Raw genomic sequence first — 22,663 nt, 5'->3', positions numbered from 1 at the left:
CCTTCAGGTCACTCTTTGTCTAATGTTTAAATTATAAGACAATGAAATTTTTAGGACATTTTGAAAGTTTGTGGAGATGAGATTTGTAATTAAGACTGTTCCACTATGCTCAAAAAGTTATCAAATTGTGCATACCCTTTGATCCACCAGTGTTACTACTGGGCTTATATCCCAAAGAGATCATAAAGAAGGGAAAGGGACCTGTATGTGCATGAATGTTTGTGGCAGCTCTGTTTGTAGTGGCCAGAAACTGGAAACTATAGATCCCATCAATTAGAATGGCTGAATAAATTGTGGTATATGAATATTATGGAATATTTTGTTTGGTAAGAAAGAAACAGGATGATTTAGGGCCTAGAGAAATTACCGAACTGATGCTGAGGAACGGTGAAACCAGGGATCATTATAACTTCAACAACAATATATATGATGATCAATTCTGATGGACCTGGCCATCCTCCAAAATGGATGAACCAAATCAGTTCCAATGGAGCAGTAATGAACTGAACCACTACAGCCAGTGAAAGAATTCGGGGAGATGACTAAGAACCATTACATTAATTCCCAATCCCTATATTTTTGCCTGCCGGCATTTTGGATTTCCTACACAGGCTAATTGTACAATATTTCAGAGTCTGATTCTTTTTGTACAGCAAAATAACGGTTTGGACATGTATACTTGTTTTGTATTTAATGTATACTTTAATATATTTAACATCTACTGGTCATCCCCATCTAGGGGGGTGGGAAAGGAGGAAAAATTGGAACAAAGGGTTGGCAATTTCAAGCTGTAAAATTACCCATGCATATAACTTGTAAATGAAAAGCTATTTAAAAAAAAAAAAAAAAAAAAAAAGACTGTTCCAGAAAGTTTTCAGCATATGTCATCAAAGATAAGAAACACATTGAGATCCCAGGCCAAACAGTGGACACCCATTCTTGGTCTTACTCCACCCTTTCCAATGAGCTTCAGATTGCTGAGTCATGGATCAGAATTTTCCCTTCAAGAGTTTCTTTTTAGCTTCCAGGTTTCACATTCATATGTACATTTATGTGTCATAATAATACATATACAATATATGTAGAATATAGTATCTCCTCTCCTCATAATGGCAACTTATGTATAAATCCTTTTAAAAAAAAATATTAAGCACCAAACTGAAAAGTTTTTGTACAAACAAAACTAATGCAGACAAGATTAGAAGGGAAGCAATAAACTGGGAAAATATTTTTTAAGTCAAAGGTTATAAAAACCTCATTTCCAAAAATAAAAATTAACTTTTATAAAAAATCAAGCCATTCTACAATTGAAAAATGGTCAAAGGATATGAACAGACAACTCAGATGAAAAATTGAAACTTTTCTAGTCATAAAAAGATGTCAAGTCATTATTAATCAGAGAAATCAAATTAAAGACAACCTAAGATACCACTACACACCTGTCAATTTAAGATGACAGGAAAAATAATGTGATTGTTTGGAGGGGATGCGGAAAAACTGGGACATTGATGCATTGTTTGGAGTTTGGAACGAATCCAACCATTTTGGAAGTAGTTTGGAACTATCTCAAAAGTTATCAAACTTGCATACCTTTGTCCAAAAAGGTTACTACTGGGATTATATCCCGAGATTATAAGAAGGAAAGGGACCTGTATGGCACGAATGTTTGTAGTTTTGTAGTGGCTAAAAATTGGGAAACGAATGGATGTCCATCAGTTGGAGAATGGTTAATAAATTGTGGTATATGAAAATTTGGAATAACTGTTCTGTAAAAATGACCAACAGGATAATTTAGAAAGGCCTGGAGACTTACATGAACGTGCTGAGTAAATGGCAGGACCAGGAGATCATTATATCTTAACAACAATACTATATGATGACCAGTTCTGATGGATCAGGCCCTCCTCAACAGATCAACCAAATCATTTCTAATGGACGTAATGAATGAACTAGCTATGCCCAGAAAAAGAACTCTGGGAGATGACTAAAACCATTACGAATTAATCCCTTATTTTCACACCCATTTTGATTTCCTTCACAAGCTAATTGTACAATATTTCAAGTCTGATTCTTTTCCAAGCAAAATGTTTTGGTCAGGTATACTTTTGTATCTAATTTATATTTTTAATATATTTAAATTACTAGTCATCCTGCCATCTAGGGAGGGGTGGGGAGGTAAGAGGTGAAAATTGGAACAAGAGGTTTGGCAATTTTAATGAAAAAGTTACCCATGTATATATCCTGTAAATAAAGGCTATTTTAAAAATAATATATATATATATATATATATATATATATATATATATATATATATTAAGCAAAGACATCAATAAAACTACTATTAACCTGAAAGAGGATTATTAAACAAAATATATCAGAAAAATTTGGAAGGAATGATTAAAAGCAAAGGGTAGGTAAAAGTATCTGGGTAGGAAGGTAACAAAAAAAATGCTAAACTATATCATAATTATGAAACAAAATCTACTCTTCATTTTCAATGGCAAAGATAAGATATATTACTTTAACTCTCCTCAGGAGAGCATTTCTCAAAAAATGATATAAAAATAATACAACATAATATGTTTGGAATGTAATATATAACACAGGGGAATATATGTTAAATTAGTATAATATTCTGGGAGATTCCAGAACATTTTAGACCAATGAGGCAAATTAAATATAAGAGAACCTTTTCTATAGGGAAATTATTCTTTAATTCTTTAATATAATATCCTTTAGCCCTAGCAAGTCAATGGAACCACAAGGTCAGTTTCATCTTAGGAGGGTCTGTCATAAATCTGATTTAGAGCTGTAGAGAATTTTACAGATGAAGAAACTAAGGCACAGAGAGGTCAAGTGACTTGTCCAACTTCACGCTGCTTGACATAAACTATTCCATAATCAGCTGGGACACAGCCATGTCTACTAGTAGACAAAGCTAGAGTCATTTGAAAAAATCCCATGTAAATTTCCTTTACCATCCTTTCAATGAATGACTTCTTTGTTCTCATATGAATGTTTTTAAGTAGCTTCTTTTGTTTCATTTCAAATGAATTGTTTATATAAAACTCAAGTTACTTTTTAATATTTGTGTTTCTTATGATAATATTTTACTTTTCTATATCCTCTATGTGTGTGCCCTACCTAACCATTTCTGTTACTTGCACACTATTTTTGGAAGCTAAAAAAATCATGTTAAAGAATGTAGGCCATTATGTTCATAGTCAAAATGATACATCATAATAGTGGAATAGAAAAATAAAATCCTCAAACTGACACATTCTAGTCACAAGAGTAAAGTTACCATTACATGATGACTTTAATTTTTAGAAGTGTAGCATTTTCTATATAGATGGTATAAAGTTGTCAAAAAACTCTACCTGATTGGCACAATCCTTGCACCTGCAGACTCCAGATATTTTATATATGAAGCAGCAATGTAATATTTTCCATGGTGTTTCAAATTTTTCATGTGGTTAGCTTGTGCCAATATTCCTACAGGTATTCCAAAAGAAAAAAAAAAAAAAGTTATTTCAAACAACAGTCTGTTTTGCTAAAGCAACTCAGTTTTGTTTACTTGTTTTTATTTACAAATCCCATTGCTATTTTTATTCAAAGAACTAAGTACACAGAGTCTCAATTATGCCAAATAGGTAAATTCAAGGAAAGGCCTACCAGAAATTACATAAATGGTCTGAGCAGTGTTTCAGAAATCAACAGTAAGAGTACTAATTCTTAATGAAGTGAGGTCCAAATTTATCTAAGAGCTATTCAACATCATTATCTTTACAGAATCATAAGGATGAAAGTGGTCAGAAAGATCACCTAGTTCAATTTCAATTTATGAATAAAATCTGAGGCCTTGAGACGGGTAGTAACTAGCCCAAGCCTACACACTGCTGCTTTGACCACAAAGAAAGAATCATGAGAACAGATTTAGAGAAGGAAGAAACCTTACAGATTGAATCCAATCTCACCATTTGACAGATGGGGAAGATGAGGAAGCTGAGTGCCAGAAAAGTAAAGCAAACAGTCTCACAGAGCAAACATCTGAAAAGGATTTGACTCAGTTTTCTGCCTCTAAGCCCAGTGTCATCCACCCTATTGGGAAAGCTCCTGTTCTACTCCCTTTACTTGAAAAATCAGTCAATGCTCTCTACTAAGGGAACACATTAGTGTCATCCAGCCCTAATTCTCCACTAGTTATTAGGCCTCTCTAACAACTTTGGCAAACAGATCAAAATTCTAAACCAGATTGGCTAGGTTTGAGGAGCTGGAGAAAGTGGAAGAAAGCAAGTTGGTCTGAATTCCTGTTCATTTAGTCTAGTAAGTTTATGGCTCTGCTTGCACAGTATAAGAGATGGCTCAAGGGATTATTGGCTTCTGATATCTCTAGGAAGTTCCCTTAATATCAATGAACACATCTTTCTTTTGAGGTTCTACAGGCTGCTTCAAATGAAGCCAGAGCTACTTCAATAGTCATCTTAGATATATTACTTTCTATATATATAACTATATATATAACTTCTATACCCAGCCTAGCCAGAAAATTCTAGTGTCAGGAACTCTTATATTACATTTAATGTCCAGAACGACAAAGCAGAAAGTAAAGATTCTGATGACCACAATGAACATTGATGACAACCTTGTCAATAACTATGAAGTTTCTGCTGTGCCCACAGTGCTAACCATTAAGAATCACCAACACGATTTTTAATAGTGATAACAGTGGAAAATGCTCTAGCCCTTAGCTTTAAGAGTTCAAAGTCCACCTCTGGAGCTTACTATTTTCATAACCTGGACAAGTTCCAAACTTCTTGAGTTTCAACTGCTTCATCTGTAAAAAAAAAACCCAACATGACTCTTGAGCTGTGTATTCAGATCATAAGAGTCCAGTTTCCAAGTCACAAGATGCATCAGAGAATGATAAATTTCTAGACAAAAGAGAACTTGAGAGTCATCAGTCCCAAACCCTTCATTTTACAGATGAATAAATCAAAGTCAATTTAATTATTATTTAATTAAATTGAAAATTTTATAACTGATTCTATTTATAACTTCAATTCAAATTATGTAACTTCAATTATACTCAAAATTTCAATTATGAAGTTAAATGACTTGTCTCAGGTCAAACAGTTAGCAAGTGGCAGGGCTAGTGTTTGAATCCCTAAAGAAGTAGTACAACTACTTCCTCGTCACAAGACATATATATTCAGTAAAATTAGGAAAACGAAGTTTTCTGACATTTTCTAAAGCCAACAGTATGCAAAGGAAAATGTACTTTTGACCACTAAAGTCAGGAGTGCAAAGGCTATATTCATGATTTTCAAATTTCGGACTTCTCAAGCCTCAATCACTTCATCAGTAAAACAAGAGGGTGGGACCAGAGGGCCCTTGAAAGATCCTTCCAGTGCCGGATCCGTGACCGGCCGCAAAGCCTCACACAAAACCGCTGCTTGCAATATCAGCCAAGGTTATCACTTATGAGGATGCTTGCAGGACCAACGTGACTGTAGAGAAAGATAATAACCATCTCCTACGTGACACTCTAGACCCATTCCAGAGGGAGCGAACAGGGAATAAATATATTCCGTGTTTCAGCTGGGACACAGACACGTCTACTCTCAAGGGCGCTGCTCCTAGGGTGGTGAATTAAGGAGTGGGAGGGGCTGTGGGTGGGGCAGTAACTGTTCCTTCCAAATTGCAATCTCACACACTCAACACCTGGGGGGGGGGGAGGGGAAGGGAAGGGGGGGGGGAGGGGAAGGGAAGGGGGGGGGGAGGGGAAGGAGCTGGGTGATCTCTAGGATGTCCTTGGGCTGGGGCGCTCAGTCCCGTGAGGCTCCTAGCATTCTCCTTTCTCCGGACCCTTAAGGATGCGCCCCCGTCCCCCGCACATGCATATATATATACACACACCACGCGCGCCCCCCCCAGCGCCCCCTCCTCTTACCAATGATCGGTCTCTCGTTGATGCCCTCCCCGGGCAGCTCGCCCACAGCGCAGCAGAGGAGGACAGCTCCCAGCGCGCATATCCGCAGCCAAGGGCTCCCCATCGCGCTACCTCCTCCCCGCTAGAGGCTTCTTCCCCTGGACTGGCGAGAGAATGAGCTCCGAGCCCAGGGAGCGTCCGCAGATGCTCGGGATCCCTTCTACTGTGGGCGGAGGCTCACATCGGAAGCTTTTTCAACCGCCAAGAAACTAGAGGGAGGGAGAATTGCCCCGTGGGAAATGTAGTCCCGAGGACGCTGCAGCATCTTGACTCCCCGAGGCAGAGATAATAACTGACAGCTGTCTAGTTATTATCAAAAACAATGATCTAGTCTGCTTCTGTCTCTGTCTGCCTTCCTCTCCGTCTCCGTCTCCCCTCTCTCTTCCTCTCTGTCTCCTCCTGTCTGTCTGTTTCTGTCTCTCTGCTTGGAAAGGCCAAATTTGAGAATATAGATGGTACTACCCAAAAAAGAAATCCTCAATTTGTGATTGTCTCTCGGGGAGTCTTTCTCCTTTGCCCTGAAAAGATTTGACAGGAAGAGAATGCAGGATTCCCTGTCTATACGATGCAAAAGCTTAATAAGCCTTAGATAAGAGAGGAATCTTTGATCTAAAACTTAAATAAAATGTGAGAGAAGGTCCATTTTCCAAGTCCAAAGTGACAAGAATCATCCTAGAACTCAGCTGGGTGAATGGAAGTATACTCACATTGCTAATATCTCAGAAACTATAGAATAGTATATTTTGAAATAATATGTATATTTTAAATAATATTATATACAAGTATATTTTAAATAATATTAGCATTTATACTCTGGATTTTTTTATGATTTGAAAAGCACTCTACAGATATTGAGTCAAACATAAGTTAAATACACCTATAAAATGTAACAAGTTAGTCTAAGGAGCAGTCTACCTGTTAAGTCTAAATTAGCCTAGGGATCAATCTATTAGATATATACACTTTCCTTATCACTGTCTGATACTTCCGATCCTGTGTCTGAGCTAGTAGATAGTATGGGCTGACCCCATCAGTATCATTATAGATTTGTCTGGCTATACCTGGGTAGTATATCTCTCACCAACTCTACTCTTTTTCTCCCTCTTAATAGTAGTTTATTTTTTGTAAAGCTAGTTTTCAACATTCACTTTTATAAGATTCTGAATTCCCAATTTTTTCTCCCTTCCTCACCTCTCCCCTCCCCAAGATAGCAAGCAATCTGAGAGAGATGATACATATATACAATCATATTCAACATATTTTCACATTGGGCATGTTATGAAAGAATCAGAACAAAGAAAACCACAAGAAATAAAAAAAATAACAAAAAAGTAAAAGTAGTTTGCTTCAATCTGCATTCAGACTCCACAATTCTTCTCGATGTGGACAGCATTTTCCATCATGAGTCCTTTGGAAGCATCTTGAATCATTGATTTCCTGAGAAGAACTAAGCCTACAGTCATACAATGTTGCTGTTATTGTGTTCTCCTGGTTCTGCTTACATAGCATCAGTTCATGTAAGTCAGGTTTTTCTGAAAGTCCACCTGCTCATAATTTCTTATAGCACAACAGCATTCCATGGCATTCATATAGTGTTATGGGCCAGAACTTGAAACAAGGTGTTAACTCACTAGAGTTGATAGAAGCAATGCTTAGGTAATTGGTTCACACATTAGAGTTCACAAGTTTGGGAGATTCACAAGTCAGAAACCCACAATCCCACTCTCTCGGAGGAGGAGTCAACCTTTGGGTTCATACCTTTAAGAGATCATTTATAAGGAGCTCCTGGAGTCAGTTGGGAGATGAAGCAGCCAGGAGTCGGAGTTGAGCTAGAGGCAGAGGCAGAGGCAAAAGACTAATTTTTGTATTTGTACATTTGTATACATGTATACAAATGTGTACATTTGTACAAGAGCAACAAGAGCTCTTGGAACCAAAGAAAGCTAATTGGTTTATTTAGGAAGAGACAATAAAAGACTGAACTTTTATCAGCTGGCTGCGTTTGAGGTGACTATTACACAGAACTGACTGAAACTAAGGCTGCCTCTAGAAACCTCCCCAAGAAACCTGCTCAAAGAGAACCATCATATTCTAGAAAAGAAGGAAACACCACAATATATAGCACAACTTGTTCAGTCATTCCCTATTTCATGGGCATCCCCTCAATTTCCAATTCTTTGCCATTACAAAAAAAAAAAAAACTGCTATAGATATTTTTGGACATGTGGGTCCTTTTCTCTTTTTATTATCTCTTTGGAATACAGACCTACTAGTGTTATTATTGAATCAAAGAGTATGCACAGTTTGATTGCCCTTTGGGTATAGCTCCAAATTGCTCTCCATAATGATTGAGTCAATTCATAACTCCACCAACAATGCACCAGTGTTTCAATTTTCCCACATCTTCAATATTTATCATTTTCTTTTTCTGTCATATTAGCCAGTCTGATAGGTGTGAGATGGGGCTTTGGAATCATTTTAATTTCCATTTCTCTAGTCAATAATGATTTAAAGCATTTTTTTCATATGACTATAGATAGGTATAATTTCTTCATCTGAAAACTGCCTGTTCATATCCTTTGACCATTTATCAATTGGAGAATGACTAAATTCTCTATATATTTTAGAAATGAGGTTTTTATTAGAAACACTGACTGTTAAAATTAATTTCCAGCTTTCTGCTTTCCTTCTAATCTTGTTGAATCAGCTTTGCACAAAACCCTTTTAATTTAATGTAATTAAAATTAAATTATCCATTTTACATTTCATAATGCTCTCTATTTCTTGTTTGTTTATAAATTCTTTCTTTTTTTGTATAGATCTGACAGGTAAACTATTCATTGCTCTCCTAATTTGCTTATATTCATTTACTTTATGCCTAAATCATGTACCCATTTTTATCACAATATGTCAAATATATCAATATATATCACAATTTCAGTGGGGAAAGTTGAGATGTGAAAGGGATAACTGTAGAACAAAGTATTTGGAACTGTTCCTCTCTTAATTCTGGTACCTTCCCTCTGTTAACTATTTCCTATTTATCCCTTAGGTAGCTTATTTTGTAATATACTTATTTGTCTCATGTCTATCCTATTAGATTATAAATTCTCTGGAGGCCAGGACTATTTTTGCTGTTTTTGTAAACTTAGTAATTGGCAAAATGCCTCACATGAAAAGAAATATGGTGTGAGAAGACTATAAGGTAAAAAAGACACAAATTAGGAAGGGCTTTCAAAGCCCTTCATAAAAGAGGATTTACATTTTGATCCTGAAGGTATGAGGAGACACTAGATTTATCTGACTGTCTCTTTAGGAAGATCAAATAAGAGTCAGAGAGAAAGAGACATGGCATTGCACAAAAAAGGACAGCCAGTAAAAATATCCAATAAGGATACAATGTCACTGTACCAGAGTGTGTGGGGAGTGGTATAATTTTATTAGTATTTTTGTGTAAGGCCCTATACTAGTATAGACACAAAAATCAAATATAAAATAGTCCCTGATGATGTGCACCATAAAATCAGCTTATTCTCTCCCTTTTTCATGAAATGTTAAAATGTTTATCCTGGGAACTTAGTTCCCCAAACTGTCTTATTACTATAGAGAAGGCAATCATAATATGCCCCGGATGCTTTGTGAATTTGTCATTATTTCAAATTAGGAATTGCTACCCTGATTCATCACCTAACATCATTGATTAAGGCTAGGTAACAATTGCGAAAAAGAATCTCTTCTTTCACCCAGTCAAAAAAAAAAAAAAAAAATCTAAGGAAATAAATAAATCTTGGAGGAGAAAACCCTTAGGTTTTTGCCCAAAGCAGAAATGACTGCAATTTACATTCAATCTGAATCACTCAGGACCCAAACAATGACCAAATGGGGCTGGAATCTGTGGGGCCAATCAATGAGAATCAGAGTGGTTTTGGTTTATGCTGTAGTCCTTAAGAAAGAAATCTAGTCAGTAAATCCTTAGATATCTTGGGAGGATTCAGAGGTCTAATAGAAAATAAAATAACTTTTAAGAGCAATTGTAGGAAAGGGTATGATCCTTGTCCCGACAGAGGGAGAGAAGGAAGGTGGGAAGGCACTGAATGGAAGCAGCTTCAGTTAAACTGACATCTGTTGAAGACCTTGAATTAAAGAGGCCAAAGGGGGCAGTTAGGTGACTAAGTGGACAGAGCACCAGCTCTGAAAGTAGGAGGATTTGAGTTCAAATTTGACCTCAGACACTTAATACTTCCCGGCTGTGGGACCCTGGGCAAGTCACTTAACCCTAATTGCTTCAAGGGAAAAAAAAAGGCAAGGTTTCCCATTGCATCTAGTCTAGCACCATATCTGGTTGTCCTGATCTATCTCCAGCTACTGGATCCAGGTAGCTCTGAAAGTAATCTTACATAATCCTCTCTCACTTAAAACCAACTCACTTGTATGTCATGTCATCATCTCTTTGAAGTCATGGTCTTCTTGGAGAAGGACAAAAAAACAACATCTAACATCAAAAAACTTATTTTCTCTTTCTTCAGGAATAGCAATGGGAAGAGAGAGGAATGGCTAGGATGCAATATATACAATATACAAGATATATATGATACACACACACACACACACACACACACAAGATAATTGGAGGAAGAGGGAGATAAAACCAAGAAATGGGGGAATCAGACAAGGATTCCCATAGTTGACAAAAGAACTGAACTTGAGAGAAGTGAGACTCTTCTTGTTTAATCATTTTTAAGCTGTATTTGACTCTTTGTGACCCTATTTGGGTTTTTATAGGCAAAGATACTGGATCATTTTGTAGATAAGAAAACTAAGGTAAACAGGATCAAGTGACTTGCATAGGGTCACACAGCTAATAAGTATTTAAGACCAAATTTGAACTCAGGTCTTCCTGACTTCAGGCCTGGCACACTATCCACTGTGCCATATAGCTGCCCCATCACTGGTGGAAATTTTTGAAAAGAGTGATTTCCAGCATGGGGAACAGACTGATCAAAGGCATAAATAGGTGGAAGATGGAATTTTGAGTTTGTACAACAGTTTGTACAAATAGGCCAATTTGTCTGCATTATAGAAGCACTTTACATGCATCATCTCAGTTTATTTTTCATAGCACTAGAAGATAGGTGCTACTCTTATACTCATTTTATTGATAAGGAGAATGACCCAAGTAAAGATTGAGTTACTTGCCCAGGGTCCCTTACCTACAAAGATTCTGAGACTGGATCAGAAGGGAGTTGTACTAATAGCTCTGAGTAAAGCTCTCATATGGAGACATGGCAGGCAATGTCAGCTTTAAAACAAATTATGGATTTCTTCTTTTATTTTTTTAACAGTATTTTACTTTTTCTAATTACATGTAAAGACAAATTTTAACATTCATTTTTTTTTTAAATTTTGAGTTCCAAATTTTCTTCCTTCCACCTCTCATCTCTCCCTTTCCTAAGACATTAAGCAATTTGATAAAGATTATACATGCACAGTGTATATTTTAATTATTTAATTTAATTAATTAAATATTTTACATGTAAAATGTATTTTCATATCGTTATGAATTTCAATAGGTAGAGATGAGGTAGAAGTGAATTCGAGACATTGTAGCAAGGCAAATAAGCAGGAGAGATAAGTGTGATGAGACCAGTTGGACTGGAATGTAGAGTACATGAAATAGGATGATATGAAATGAATCTATAAAGCTAGATCAGAACCAGATTGTGAAGGGTTTTAAATACCAAATAGGAATTTGTATTTTTATCTGGACAGAGAGGCCTCAAGCTTCTTGAGCAAGGGTGTGACATGATAATGGATATTCAAGGAAGACTAGCACTTCTGGTGTAAGGGCTTGTCAAACCCTTTTCTGGGCTGCTCATGCACCTTTGCATGTCTGTCTGGCATCCAGTTCTCACCTGGGGCTCTAAGAAGCTGTAACATGAGTGACCACACCCTGGTAAAACCAGGTAAAACTCAAGAAATGAGCTGAACCGAGCTGAATGTAATCAATAAGCCTCAAACCCATTAGTGTCTACCCCAAGTATGTGAAGGCTTCTCCCATGAGGTATGAGTACCCCATATACTGGCAGACTAAATCCATAATGAAGCTTGTAAAACTAACTAATGGGAATGAATGGCAGAGAACAATTTGTTTCAAAGGCCACGGAGGCAGCTGAAGCAGGTGCTATAGATCACTTGGAGCTTGGTCAGAAAACAAAGAGACTAAGGTGCCTCTTGGACCATTGCCAGTCATCCTGATTTTTGTCTTGCCATCAGACTTTGATGACTGAAAAAGGGAGTGAGGTTGATGACTGTGCAACTTAGTCTCATTTAAATCCAATTCATGAGTGAGTGAAGACATCACATTGGTTCTTTTCAAAATGAAGGATGAACAACAAAAGTGGATAAAAGAGAATAATAATATGAAATAACCCTGGAAAGGGTTTTAAAAAACCAGTTTCCTATTAACGGGAACTGTCCAAGAGCTGAATGGTCTTGACAGGTAGTGACTTCTACATTGCTACTGAAGGTCATTGGAAACTGGCTAATTTCTAGTTGGTGGAAATTACGGTCAGAATTCATGAAGGGCATTGACTAGCTAGATGGCTTCAGATTCTATTGCTTCTAATTCTATTACTGTATTTCACAGAAAATACTCTTTGTAAACCTTAAAGAGCTCTATAAATGAGTCATTTTCATATTCCTTATCTCCTTCCCTGATCATTCTTCTCAAAGTCTGAAAGAGCCTCCTCCCTAAGATTTATATCATAATTCTTTCTGAATAATAGGATAGGGCACTTCCCTTGGTTAAATCCCAGGGTAGTCAATCACTTCAGAAGTTTTAAACAAGCTGAGAGATCCATTTAATTAATTAATCTTTTGTGCTACTCACCTAAATAAAGGGAAAGGGTTTTGACCTGGAGAGTATATTATTCCTTTTTTTTCTCTATTCAATAGTATTTTATTTTTTCAATTATTTGTAACAATTGATTTCAACAATTATTTTTGTAAGATTTTAAGTTCCAATTTTTTTCTTCCTCCCTCTTTTATTTTTCCCTCATCCCCAAACAGCAAGCATTTTGATATAGGTTATACAGGTACATATATTATTTTTAAATTTTCAATTGAACTAAAAAGAAGCTTTCCAATATGGTTCAACAATTTATATAGTTTTTCTCTCTTATTTCCTTCTCATTTGTTTGTTTTTCCTATCCAGATTAAGATACAGTTTAAAATATTCCCTTCTACCTCATCCATCTTCTTACTTTGAGATATGTATTGATCAATTGATTTAGATCTATATATCTAAATATATAGATTTATCATAGTTTCCAAACTCAATAGATTTTCTTTTTCACTTAGGGAATCAGCAGAGATGCTGGAGAGTGTTGAGAAAAAGATATGTTGAGTACACACAATGTATTGCTACAATCCTTATAATTTTCTAGTACTTGATCCTCATGACCCTTCATAAAGATTTTCACAATGAAGAAATGAATTAAGCATCATGAGTGGTAGATATGAAATAGTTTTGGTAAAGCAAAAGTCCCCTGTGACTTTTTGGGGGAAACCATGGGGGTGAACTCTGAAACTCTCCTCTGACAGACTCCCACCCTTCAGGGCGGTTAAAGGATTTCATTAAGATTACCCCAGGACTACTGTCAGTAGCTGGAACTCCTAGTTACTGAGTGGCTTGAAATTTCCAAGATAAGTACTTTCTTTTCAACTGGAAATCTAGGTTAGGGGCAGTGACAACATTGAAAGAATCTCATTCAATGGCAGCCTTACCTCCAGACTGCCAATAAAAAGACAACTCTAAACCCCAAATCTTTGTAGAAGCACTCTTCTTGGCAAAGCTGCCTGCCAGGACTCTTGCCTGCTGTGAAGAGACTCTCTTCTCAATTACAGCCTTTTGTTATTTCTCTGCCAGGACCTCTTGCGCCATTGAGGAATCTGACTTCCTAGCAAAGCTGACTTCTCAATGCCAATAAACTTCCCTTTTGCCATTCAGTCTTTATAGGTTCATGAATTCTTTCATGTTATACCTGTGCATCTTTGACCAGAAAGGATTCCCACAACTCTTTGCACAGCCACTAATCACATCATTTTTAAAAATTATTTTAAAAGAGCTTAATAGAAATTCAGTTCATGACAACCATCTATCACAGGTTACAAAGTTTTTCTATTCACTCCGAGAGACACTAAATAAATGCTTATTGCTTATTTTGTGGGCAATTAAAAAACTATCATAATCATTTAGACAAGATGTTATGAAAACCTGAAATATAGTGGTGGTCATGTGAAGGAATGTATATACAAGAAATTCTGTAATGGAACTAGAATGAACAAGAGAGCTAGTATGAATGAAGAGGTACCAGATTTCCTAAGGAAACTTGGCTTTCCTAAGAACTTCTTAAGAATTGGCCCAGGTTGAAAACAAAGCAGGCCAGAACTTCTGTACTGATCAGTGATGGAGAAGGCTGGTTAGTGACTGCTGTACTTCTAGCCTGGGTAAGATAGGAAGGGAAGAAAGAGAGAAAGGGAAGAAGGAAGGAAGGGGATGGGAGTGGGGGAAGGAAAATGTAGGTTAGGAAAAATTATGTTAAATCATGAAGTGAGGAGAGTTTGAAGGGAAAGGATAACACTTGAGCATTACTCTTCTCTAAACTGCTCAAAATACACATATATACACAGAGACACACTTAAAATACACGCAAAATTGGGTATAGAAATACATTGTATTTAACAGAAAAATAGGAAAGAAAGAGTGGGGAAGAAAGAATTAAAGGAAGGGCAGATTAAGCAAAATAAACTCTAGCAATACACATACATATTTATGGTTGTTTTTGAGGAAGCAAAGAATGAGAGACTGAGAAAGTGCCCCTAAATTGGGGAACAGATGAACAAGTTATGGTATTTAAATGTGATGGAATGCTATTGTATCACATTGTTGTCACAGTAATGACCATCAATCAGGCCAGAGAACTAATGATAAAACATGTCATCCATCTCTTGGTAGAGAGATAAAGAACTCAGAATGTAGAATAAAACATTTTTTTGGACACAGCCAAAGTAGAAATGTGTTATTGATTGACAACATGTTTATAATGGATCTTGTTTTTCCTGTGTTATCAAATTTGGGGAGAGAGGGGGAGAAGCTTGAGATGGAAAGGTGATGAGGCAAATTTTAACTGATTAAAACAGTTTTTTCCCAAGGAGATGAATGGACAAAGAATGATGTAACAGAAAGGAGAATTTCCTACTTTTGTGTTTTATATAAGCATTAGTAGCACTTTTATATGGGAGTATATAAATCTATGTCACAGCTCTATCAGCACTCGATGTTAGCTAACATCAAATGTTCCATTTATGGGGTGTGTTGCCTGAGGTGGTTGCAAGATTTAAGGAAGTTATATTAAATGTCAGAGGGGAGTGTCTTTGCATGTATAAAGGTTAAGGGTATGTGGTTGATGGGAACAGAGAGAAGACAGGATGATGATATCAGGACAAGGTCGGGCCTGTAGCTACTTAATTTTTCCAAATGTTGTTTCTGTTGCCTTCATCCTTGGACTTGGAACAGCCAGTGTCTAGTTTCCCTTTTAAGGAGAAAGACAATCCCAGAACAATAAATCCAGGACAAACCATGAGGGCAGACAAGTATTAGTGAAGATTGTTAACCCTTAGATCTCAGCTATGTGATGCCTGACTAGGTGATGTACAAGAATGGCAAAATTAGCTATGTAAGTGAAGCTGAAGGCCTATTCAAGTAAATAACTTTTAACACCCACCTTTAATTAGGCAGAGTGCACAATACATGCTATTGCAACAGCTTCCTAAATGAACTGACTTCCTGAAAATCCATCCTCTACACAACTGCCAAATTAATCTTTCTAAAGTACACTTTGATCCTGTTCTTTTTATTTATTTCAAACTAAATACAAAATGAGGGGAGAAAATTTAAAAAGACAGAAAAGAAAAATTAAAAAATAAACAAAACAAAACAAAAAAAAACCAAAAGCAAAACACTGTCATGTGCCCAGCAGAATATCATGGAGGATTCAAAATATGTAACAAGTTTCCATTTCAAGAAAGCATATATAATAATCATTGATTCCTTGTGGGTTATTCTTTTGTTCTCTGCTATGTACTTTTTATTTTATTCTTTTTTTCCCCTTTCATTTCCCCTACCTCCCCCAAGCAGGCTACAATTAAGCATGGACACACACACACATATATATTCACACTCAGACAGTACATGTATCTATATATACACACATATATGTGTGTATTTATACATATGTAAACATGCATCTAAAACTTTTAATATGGCTGATATATAATGTAGATTTCTCTTTTGATCGAATCTTTGAGTCTCATTTTGTCTGACATTAGTGATTAATAGCCCTACCTTTTATTTCCCTCTAATAAATTCTACTACTGATCTTGTTATAGTGTATGTTATCTCTTACCATCTCAGCTGACCTTCTACTTTAATTCTATTCCTTACCTTGCCTAGCTATTACTTAATCTCTCCCCACCCATGAATCCCTCCCTTCTCTTCTCCTCCCACCTTTTTTCCCTCCATCTTTAACCCATTCTTATTAATCTAGGAATTATCTAAATTTAAATTACTAAATCTACAGATTTAATCCCGCCTCTAAACACCTTTCTGTGCCCCACTTCATCCCATGCTACATAAGGTAATTAGGATCAAGTGACTTGCCTTTATTCATACAGCTAGTGAGTGTTAAGTGGTCTGAGGTCAAACTTGAACTCAGATCCTCCTGACTCCAGAGCTGGTGCTTTATCCAGCCATGCCATTTAGATACCTCTTTTCAGCAATCTCTAGTTTCCTCAGGAGAAAATGCAGTTTTCATTGAGGCATTTAAATCTCTTTACAACCTGATTTCCAGCTTATCTTTGAAGATTATTCCACATATTAAATTTCTTCTTATGTAGTTCTATATTCGAATCAAACAGAATTACTTGCTTTTTTGTGTTCTACATTACATCTCCTGTACAGATTATCCCTAATTTTTTTTTTTTTTGCTGAGGCAATTGGGGTTAAGTGACTTGCCCTTAGTCACTTGCTTCATGATTCATGAATATAAATAGGATAATTATTGCCTTATTAGATATAAAATGCTTTGTGAAATCATCAGGAAAATAAAATTCTGCATTTTATTATCCATGGAATAGATTGCCTTAGATATTAGTGACCTCTCTGTCATTAGAAGTCTTTAAGCAGATGTTGTTTCAACACTTGATAATGATGTTGAAATCAAGTTTCATGATTAAGCTAGGAAGTGTTAAGTGTCTGAGGTCAAATTTGAACTCGGGTCCTCTTGACTTTAGGGGTGGTGCTCTATTCCAGTGCACCACTTAGCTGCCCTCCCTCCCTAATTCTTTTAATACCCTTTCCTGACCTCTATCTCTTAGAATTCCCAGTATCCATCACTGCTCAGCTCATCTGCATCTTACAAGAAGCATTTGGGGATTCCCCTTAAGTGTTAGTGCTGTCTCCCTTCTCAAGTCATGCAATAATTTTTAGAATTATATTGATTATATTTGGTTTTGTATCAGTCATTTCCTGATCATAATATTGCGTCACATACCACATCCTTAACCATTGTTCCCCAACTATCTGATAAGAAGGAGTTCTATTTTACCATTCATTCTCTGGATCAAGGAAGTGAATCAGAATTTGTTTGCCCTTTATTATTGTTTTCCTTGAGTGTCATTACATTTTTTGTAGTTGTGTATATTGTTCTACTGATTCTATTAATTTCACTTTATTCCAATTCATAAAAGTTCTTCTGAAACCCTCATTATTTTTATTATTATTATAATTATTATTTTGGTATTGGTAAGAAATACTAATTCACAATCCACAATGCTCAGCTGTTCCATAAATTGGTTCCCAAATTTTTTTTCTTACCACAAATAGTGGTGCTATAAATATTCTGGCATATATTTGCTTTTCTTTCTATATTTGACCTTCTCAGATTAAATGATAGTATGACCATGTCAAAGGAACAGAATATAAAAATTTGTAAAAATAAAAACCTTAAAATATTAGGATTTTTAGTATAATAAAAGATCTAAAACAAGGCTAGGTCAAGCTAAAAGGACAAAGAATACATATGTTTTGATGTTTCTCCAGCTTTTTTTGGCATAGTGCTAGTTTTGGATTAATAATAAACACCAAGAAAACACAGATTTTTCTACAACCAGTACCATATTATCCATACATGGAACCACTACTTACAGCAAATGAAGAAGTTTTGAATACTGTAGACAGGTTCACTTACCTTGGAATACTTTGCAGGAATGTGTACATTGATGAGGAGGTTGATGCATGCATTGCCAGAGCTAGCTCAGTGTTTGGATGCTCGAAGGAAAGTGTGGAAGAGAGGGGGTATTAGAGAGCTTACTAAACTGAAGGTCTACAGATTTGTAGGCAAACACTAAATGAGGTCCACACAAGAACTCTATATTTTTTGACAAGAGAGTTGTTCAAATTAATAAAAACAATCCAGTACTAGAATTTATTTAGAAGATTAGGAAAAGGTTGATTTGAGGAGGAAAGAGAATAAGTTATATTTTGTACATGTCAAATTTGAAATTCTAGGAATCTTAAGAAAAGAAAAGATTGAAACTGACACTGATTTGGGGAAGAGGGGACTTGAAGGAATTAATTAGGAACTGAAAAGGATTATTTTACTGCCAAGAGAGCCCATTGAGATTCTATAACATAAATTTTCTATGGCTCCAATAAACACAATTTGATATCATGTGATAGTAGGAAGATGGTGAAAGAAATCCAGGTTTGGGTTTAGCAAAGCATTAACAGTAACAAAAAAAGATGAAAAGAAATTTGAGAGTAGAGAATTGACTTTGGAATGCATTGAGGAGTATGGTGGTAAAGAGAATTTCTTCAGTGGTAGTTCCCTTTATCAACAGAGTCATAGGTCTAGAACCACACTCCTCACCCCCTCAAAAAAAATTCTGCTTAGTCTTATATGAAAAATACTTTATAATCTCTAAATATATACAAACTGAGCATGAGGAAAAGTGGAATTTTGCCTTGCAGTAAGAGAAAAATAATTACCTTGTGTAATGCCGGAAAAACAGAGGCAAGATAGAGATTAGAGAATTTTTAATATTTTATCTAAAAGGGAGAGCTTTACTGGGACCAAATGGATTCATGGTTTGGTCACAGTACTGAATGAGACTATGGTCTCCAAGAACACAGCAACGAGTGTTGGGTATAAAGATTCTTTTATAGGGTAACAAGAATCATAACATAATGGGGGGAGGCACCTGGGTTGGGGATAACATAATGGGGGAAGACATGGGAGAGGGAGAGGCACCTGATATTCTAATTAATTGAAATGGGGAGAGGCATCTGATATACTAATTAATTGGGATGGGGAAAGGCACCTGATTGATATTCTAATAATGTGTAAGATATAAGATCTTTATCCTATCAAACATTCTGATGATTAAGACGGAAAAGTGGTGTTGCAGGATTGAGCATTACAATTAGGAACTGAGGCAGAACAATTCAGGGAACCTGAGTCAGGACAATTAGGGAAACTGGATCAGAACAATAAAAGGGAACTGTGGTACAACACTTGGACCTAAAATTTTGCTGGGAATAATATATTTTTGCTTAGTCATGCTTCTTGATTTTGTAGGCAGAAAAACTATTTCTGCAAAAAAAAAAAAAAAAAAAAAAAAGCCTTATACATACATTTAAAGAAAAAAAAAAAAAAAACAGTATACCATACCTTACATGAAATATATTTATTTCCCCATGAACAATATCATTAAAACAAATAAAAAATTAACTTTTGTAAAGTTCAGTAACAGATTCAATATTTAACATGATTATCTTTTAAAGGCACTCTTTGCACAATCATAGAAAAATAACAGATAAGTAGACAGTGTTTTTATTGTAGCCTGTCTACTCAACTTAAAAATTCTCTTCATTTCAAAGTGCTCTTTTATTCTTCAGGGTACTCTCATCTTTTAGAACCAATTTCCCATCATAAAGAAAGCCCTTCACATAGATGTGTTTTAATCTGAAGAAATACCCATTGAAGAATTATTATTTAACCACACTACCAAAGAACTAGATTAAAATGTTTCAGTCATATAGAAACAAACATCATTCACTTATTCTAAACATTCCAGCAAAGGACTATAAGAAAATAACTTATATGTTCCTTGTATATTAGAAAGAAAATAGAAGAAATGGGATAGAGGGCAACTTCCTAATAATAAACAAGGCTAAATATATTTTTGAAAGGGATTAATTACATTCCTACCAAATAATAGGCTCTCCTATCACCGCCTGGATTTGCTTAGTTTAATGAAATTATGAGCAATGTGCATAAACTATGTGTGGGGTTACTCAAGACAAACAAGTCATACTGGTGGTTGTTTATCCTTCTGCCTCAAATGGGATCATGACATCAGAAAGGTAATACTATGACATTCAAAGGAACTAGATTTAAGGAAAAAAGGGCTGGGTGAGTCATGGCCTTACTTTCTCTTATGGAGCCATCTGGGTCCAGTGACAAAATCTAGATCAGGAAGACTGCAGATGGCCCTGGATATGATGGGAAATCTTGACCTTCTTATGTTTTTAACATGTCTCAGTTTGACTAAAATAATAATGCCTAAACAGTGATTAAGGCTAAGTTAGACATAAGGCAGAAAAGGGCTTCTGTTACCTATTCAAATTGTGTGTGTGTGTGTGTGTGTGAGATCAGTTTGGAAGGGAGAGACTCTCAGGGTTTCTGGCCAAAAGAGTTCAGAGAAAAGATGACTGATTGGAGAAGAAAATGGCAAACCGCTCTGGTAACTTTGCCAAGAATATTGTCCAGGCAGTTTTTAAAATGATAAAAGATAATGAAAATGAAATTGGAAGATGAGCCTCTCAGGGCATAAGGTATCCAATATGAGACTGAGGAAGAATTGAGCACAAGGACAAATACTCTAGAAAGAATGAAGCAACTGGGCCAAAGTTTAAAAGAAGTTCAGCTTTGCACGTGTTTGGTGATAAAAAAAAAGTTCGATGCTACAAAGATTAATATTGCATTGTGCAATAGGCTGAAGCTCAAAGTTGATGCACTGAGGTCCCAATCACATGAGGCTAAATAGTAATTGGACCATACTCTATTAATATACATGCTTGGATAAAGAATGGCCCCCGCCCACTCTTTGTGCAAGTCCTGATGTGTTGTATAGGAAATGATGATTTTGGTGGGTGGAGGCAGAGGGGCAGGAAGAGAAGCTGGGAGAGATTGCTGGCTGGCTTCCTGTTGAAGCTGCACATATTGTGATCATGAACCCCCCTTCACCTCCGATCCTTCTTCACCTCTACTGAGAATAAAGATTGAAGATTTTCCCTTAACCTGAATTCCTGACTCCGGCTGATTTTAAAATATGCGATCATCACAGCATTGGAAACTGTGATGTAAGGTCTATGAACAAGATAAGCTAGATATGGTCAAACAGGAGATGGAAAGATTAAAAATCAATATCTTGGGGACATATGAATTCAAATGAATGGGAATGGGTAAATTTAATTCAAGTGATCATTACCTATACATTAATGTAAGCAAGAATCCTTTAGAAGAAATGGAATAGTCCTCATAGTAAAATGATGAAAAAAGCAATACTAGGGTGAGGTATAATCTCAAAAATGATAGAAAGATATCTCTTCAAATCCAAGAAAAACCACTGAACATCACAAGAATACAAGTCTCTGTTCCAACCATTGATGCTAAAGAGACCAAAGTTGCTCAGTTCTATGAAAATCCATAACATCTTCTAGAAATAATGCCAAAAAAAGACATGATATTCATTATAGGGCATTGGAATTGTAAAGTAGGAAATCAAAAGATAATTGAAATAATGGATTGGCTTAGCCCTGAAGCACAAAATGAAGCAGGGCAAAGACTAATACACTTTTGTCAAGATAACTCAATGGAGATAGCAAATAATTTTTTTTCAACAACCCAATAGGTTATTGTACACATGAACATTATCAGATAGTCTATAATGAAATTAGATTCACTATACTTTTCAACTAAAGGTGGAAAAAAGGTCCATGTAGTCAGTTAAAACAAGACCTGGTGCTGATTGTGGTTCAGAATATAAGCTTCTTATTAAAAAATTTAGACATAAATTGCAAAAAAAAAAAAAAAGGGGGGGGAACCATCAGACTGTAAAGGTATGACCTAAGTAATTCTCTTATAAATATGAAATGTAGGTGATGAATATATTTAAGGGATTTGATTCTGCTACTAAAGTGCCTAAAGAACTATGGACAGAGCTTCACAATATTATATAGGAGGCAACAACAACAACAACAAAAATCCCTCCAAAAGAAAAGCAAAATAGATGTTTGATGAAGCCTTAGAAAAAGTTGAGCAAAGAAGAAAACCAAAAGAGTAAGAAGAAAGAAAAAGATATACCCAACTGAGTGCAGAATTCCAGAGAATAGCAAAGAGTGATTTTCTTAAATGAGCAATGAAAGAAACAGAAGAAAGTAAAAGAATGGGAAAGACAAGCAAGAGATCTCTTTAGCAAAATTAGAGATAACAACAGAACACTTCATTCAAAAATGGTCGTGGTAAAAGGCAAAAATAGTAGAGATTT

General features: G+C 35.9%; 1 protein-coding gene across 2 annotated transcripts in view; it reads right to left on the bottom strand.

The window, feature by feature from the left end:
* The window catches only part of GGH (gamma-glutamyl hydrolase), a 39,992-nt gene that overhangs the window by 15,491 nt on the left and 1,838 nt on the right, over positions 1-22,663 (bottom strand). The window contains exons 2-3 of one of the 2 annotated variants that reach the window (XM_023495993.2): positions 5,954-6,201; positions 3,381-3,495 (exon numbers count right to left, since the gene is read on the bottom strand). In XM_023495993.2, the coding sequence (XP_023351761.1) occupies positions 3,381-3,495; positions 5,954-6,056 (218 nt within the window). In that variant the 5' untranslated portion in view covers positions 6,057-6,201. Of the gene's footprint in view, positions 1-3,380; positions 3,496-4,785; positions 4,975-5,953; positions 6,202-22,663 lie in introns of those variants that run through there. The other variant, XM_023495994.2, reaches the window with a different exon arrangement.

Source organism: Sarcophilus harrisii, chromosome 1, assembly GCF_902635505.1.
Source record: "Sarcophilus harrisii chromosome 1, mSarHar1.11, whole genome shotgun sequence".
Classification (NCBI taxonomy): Eukaryota; Metazoa; Chordata; class Mammalia; order Dasyuromorphia; family Dasyuridae; genus Sarcophilus; species Sarcophilus harrisii.
This window is presented reverse-complemented; position numbering and strand designations above follow the sequence as displayed.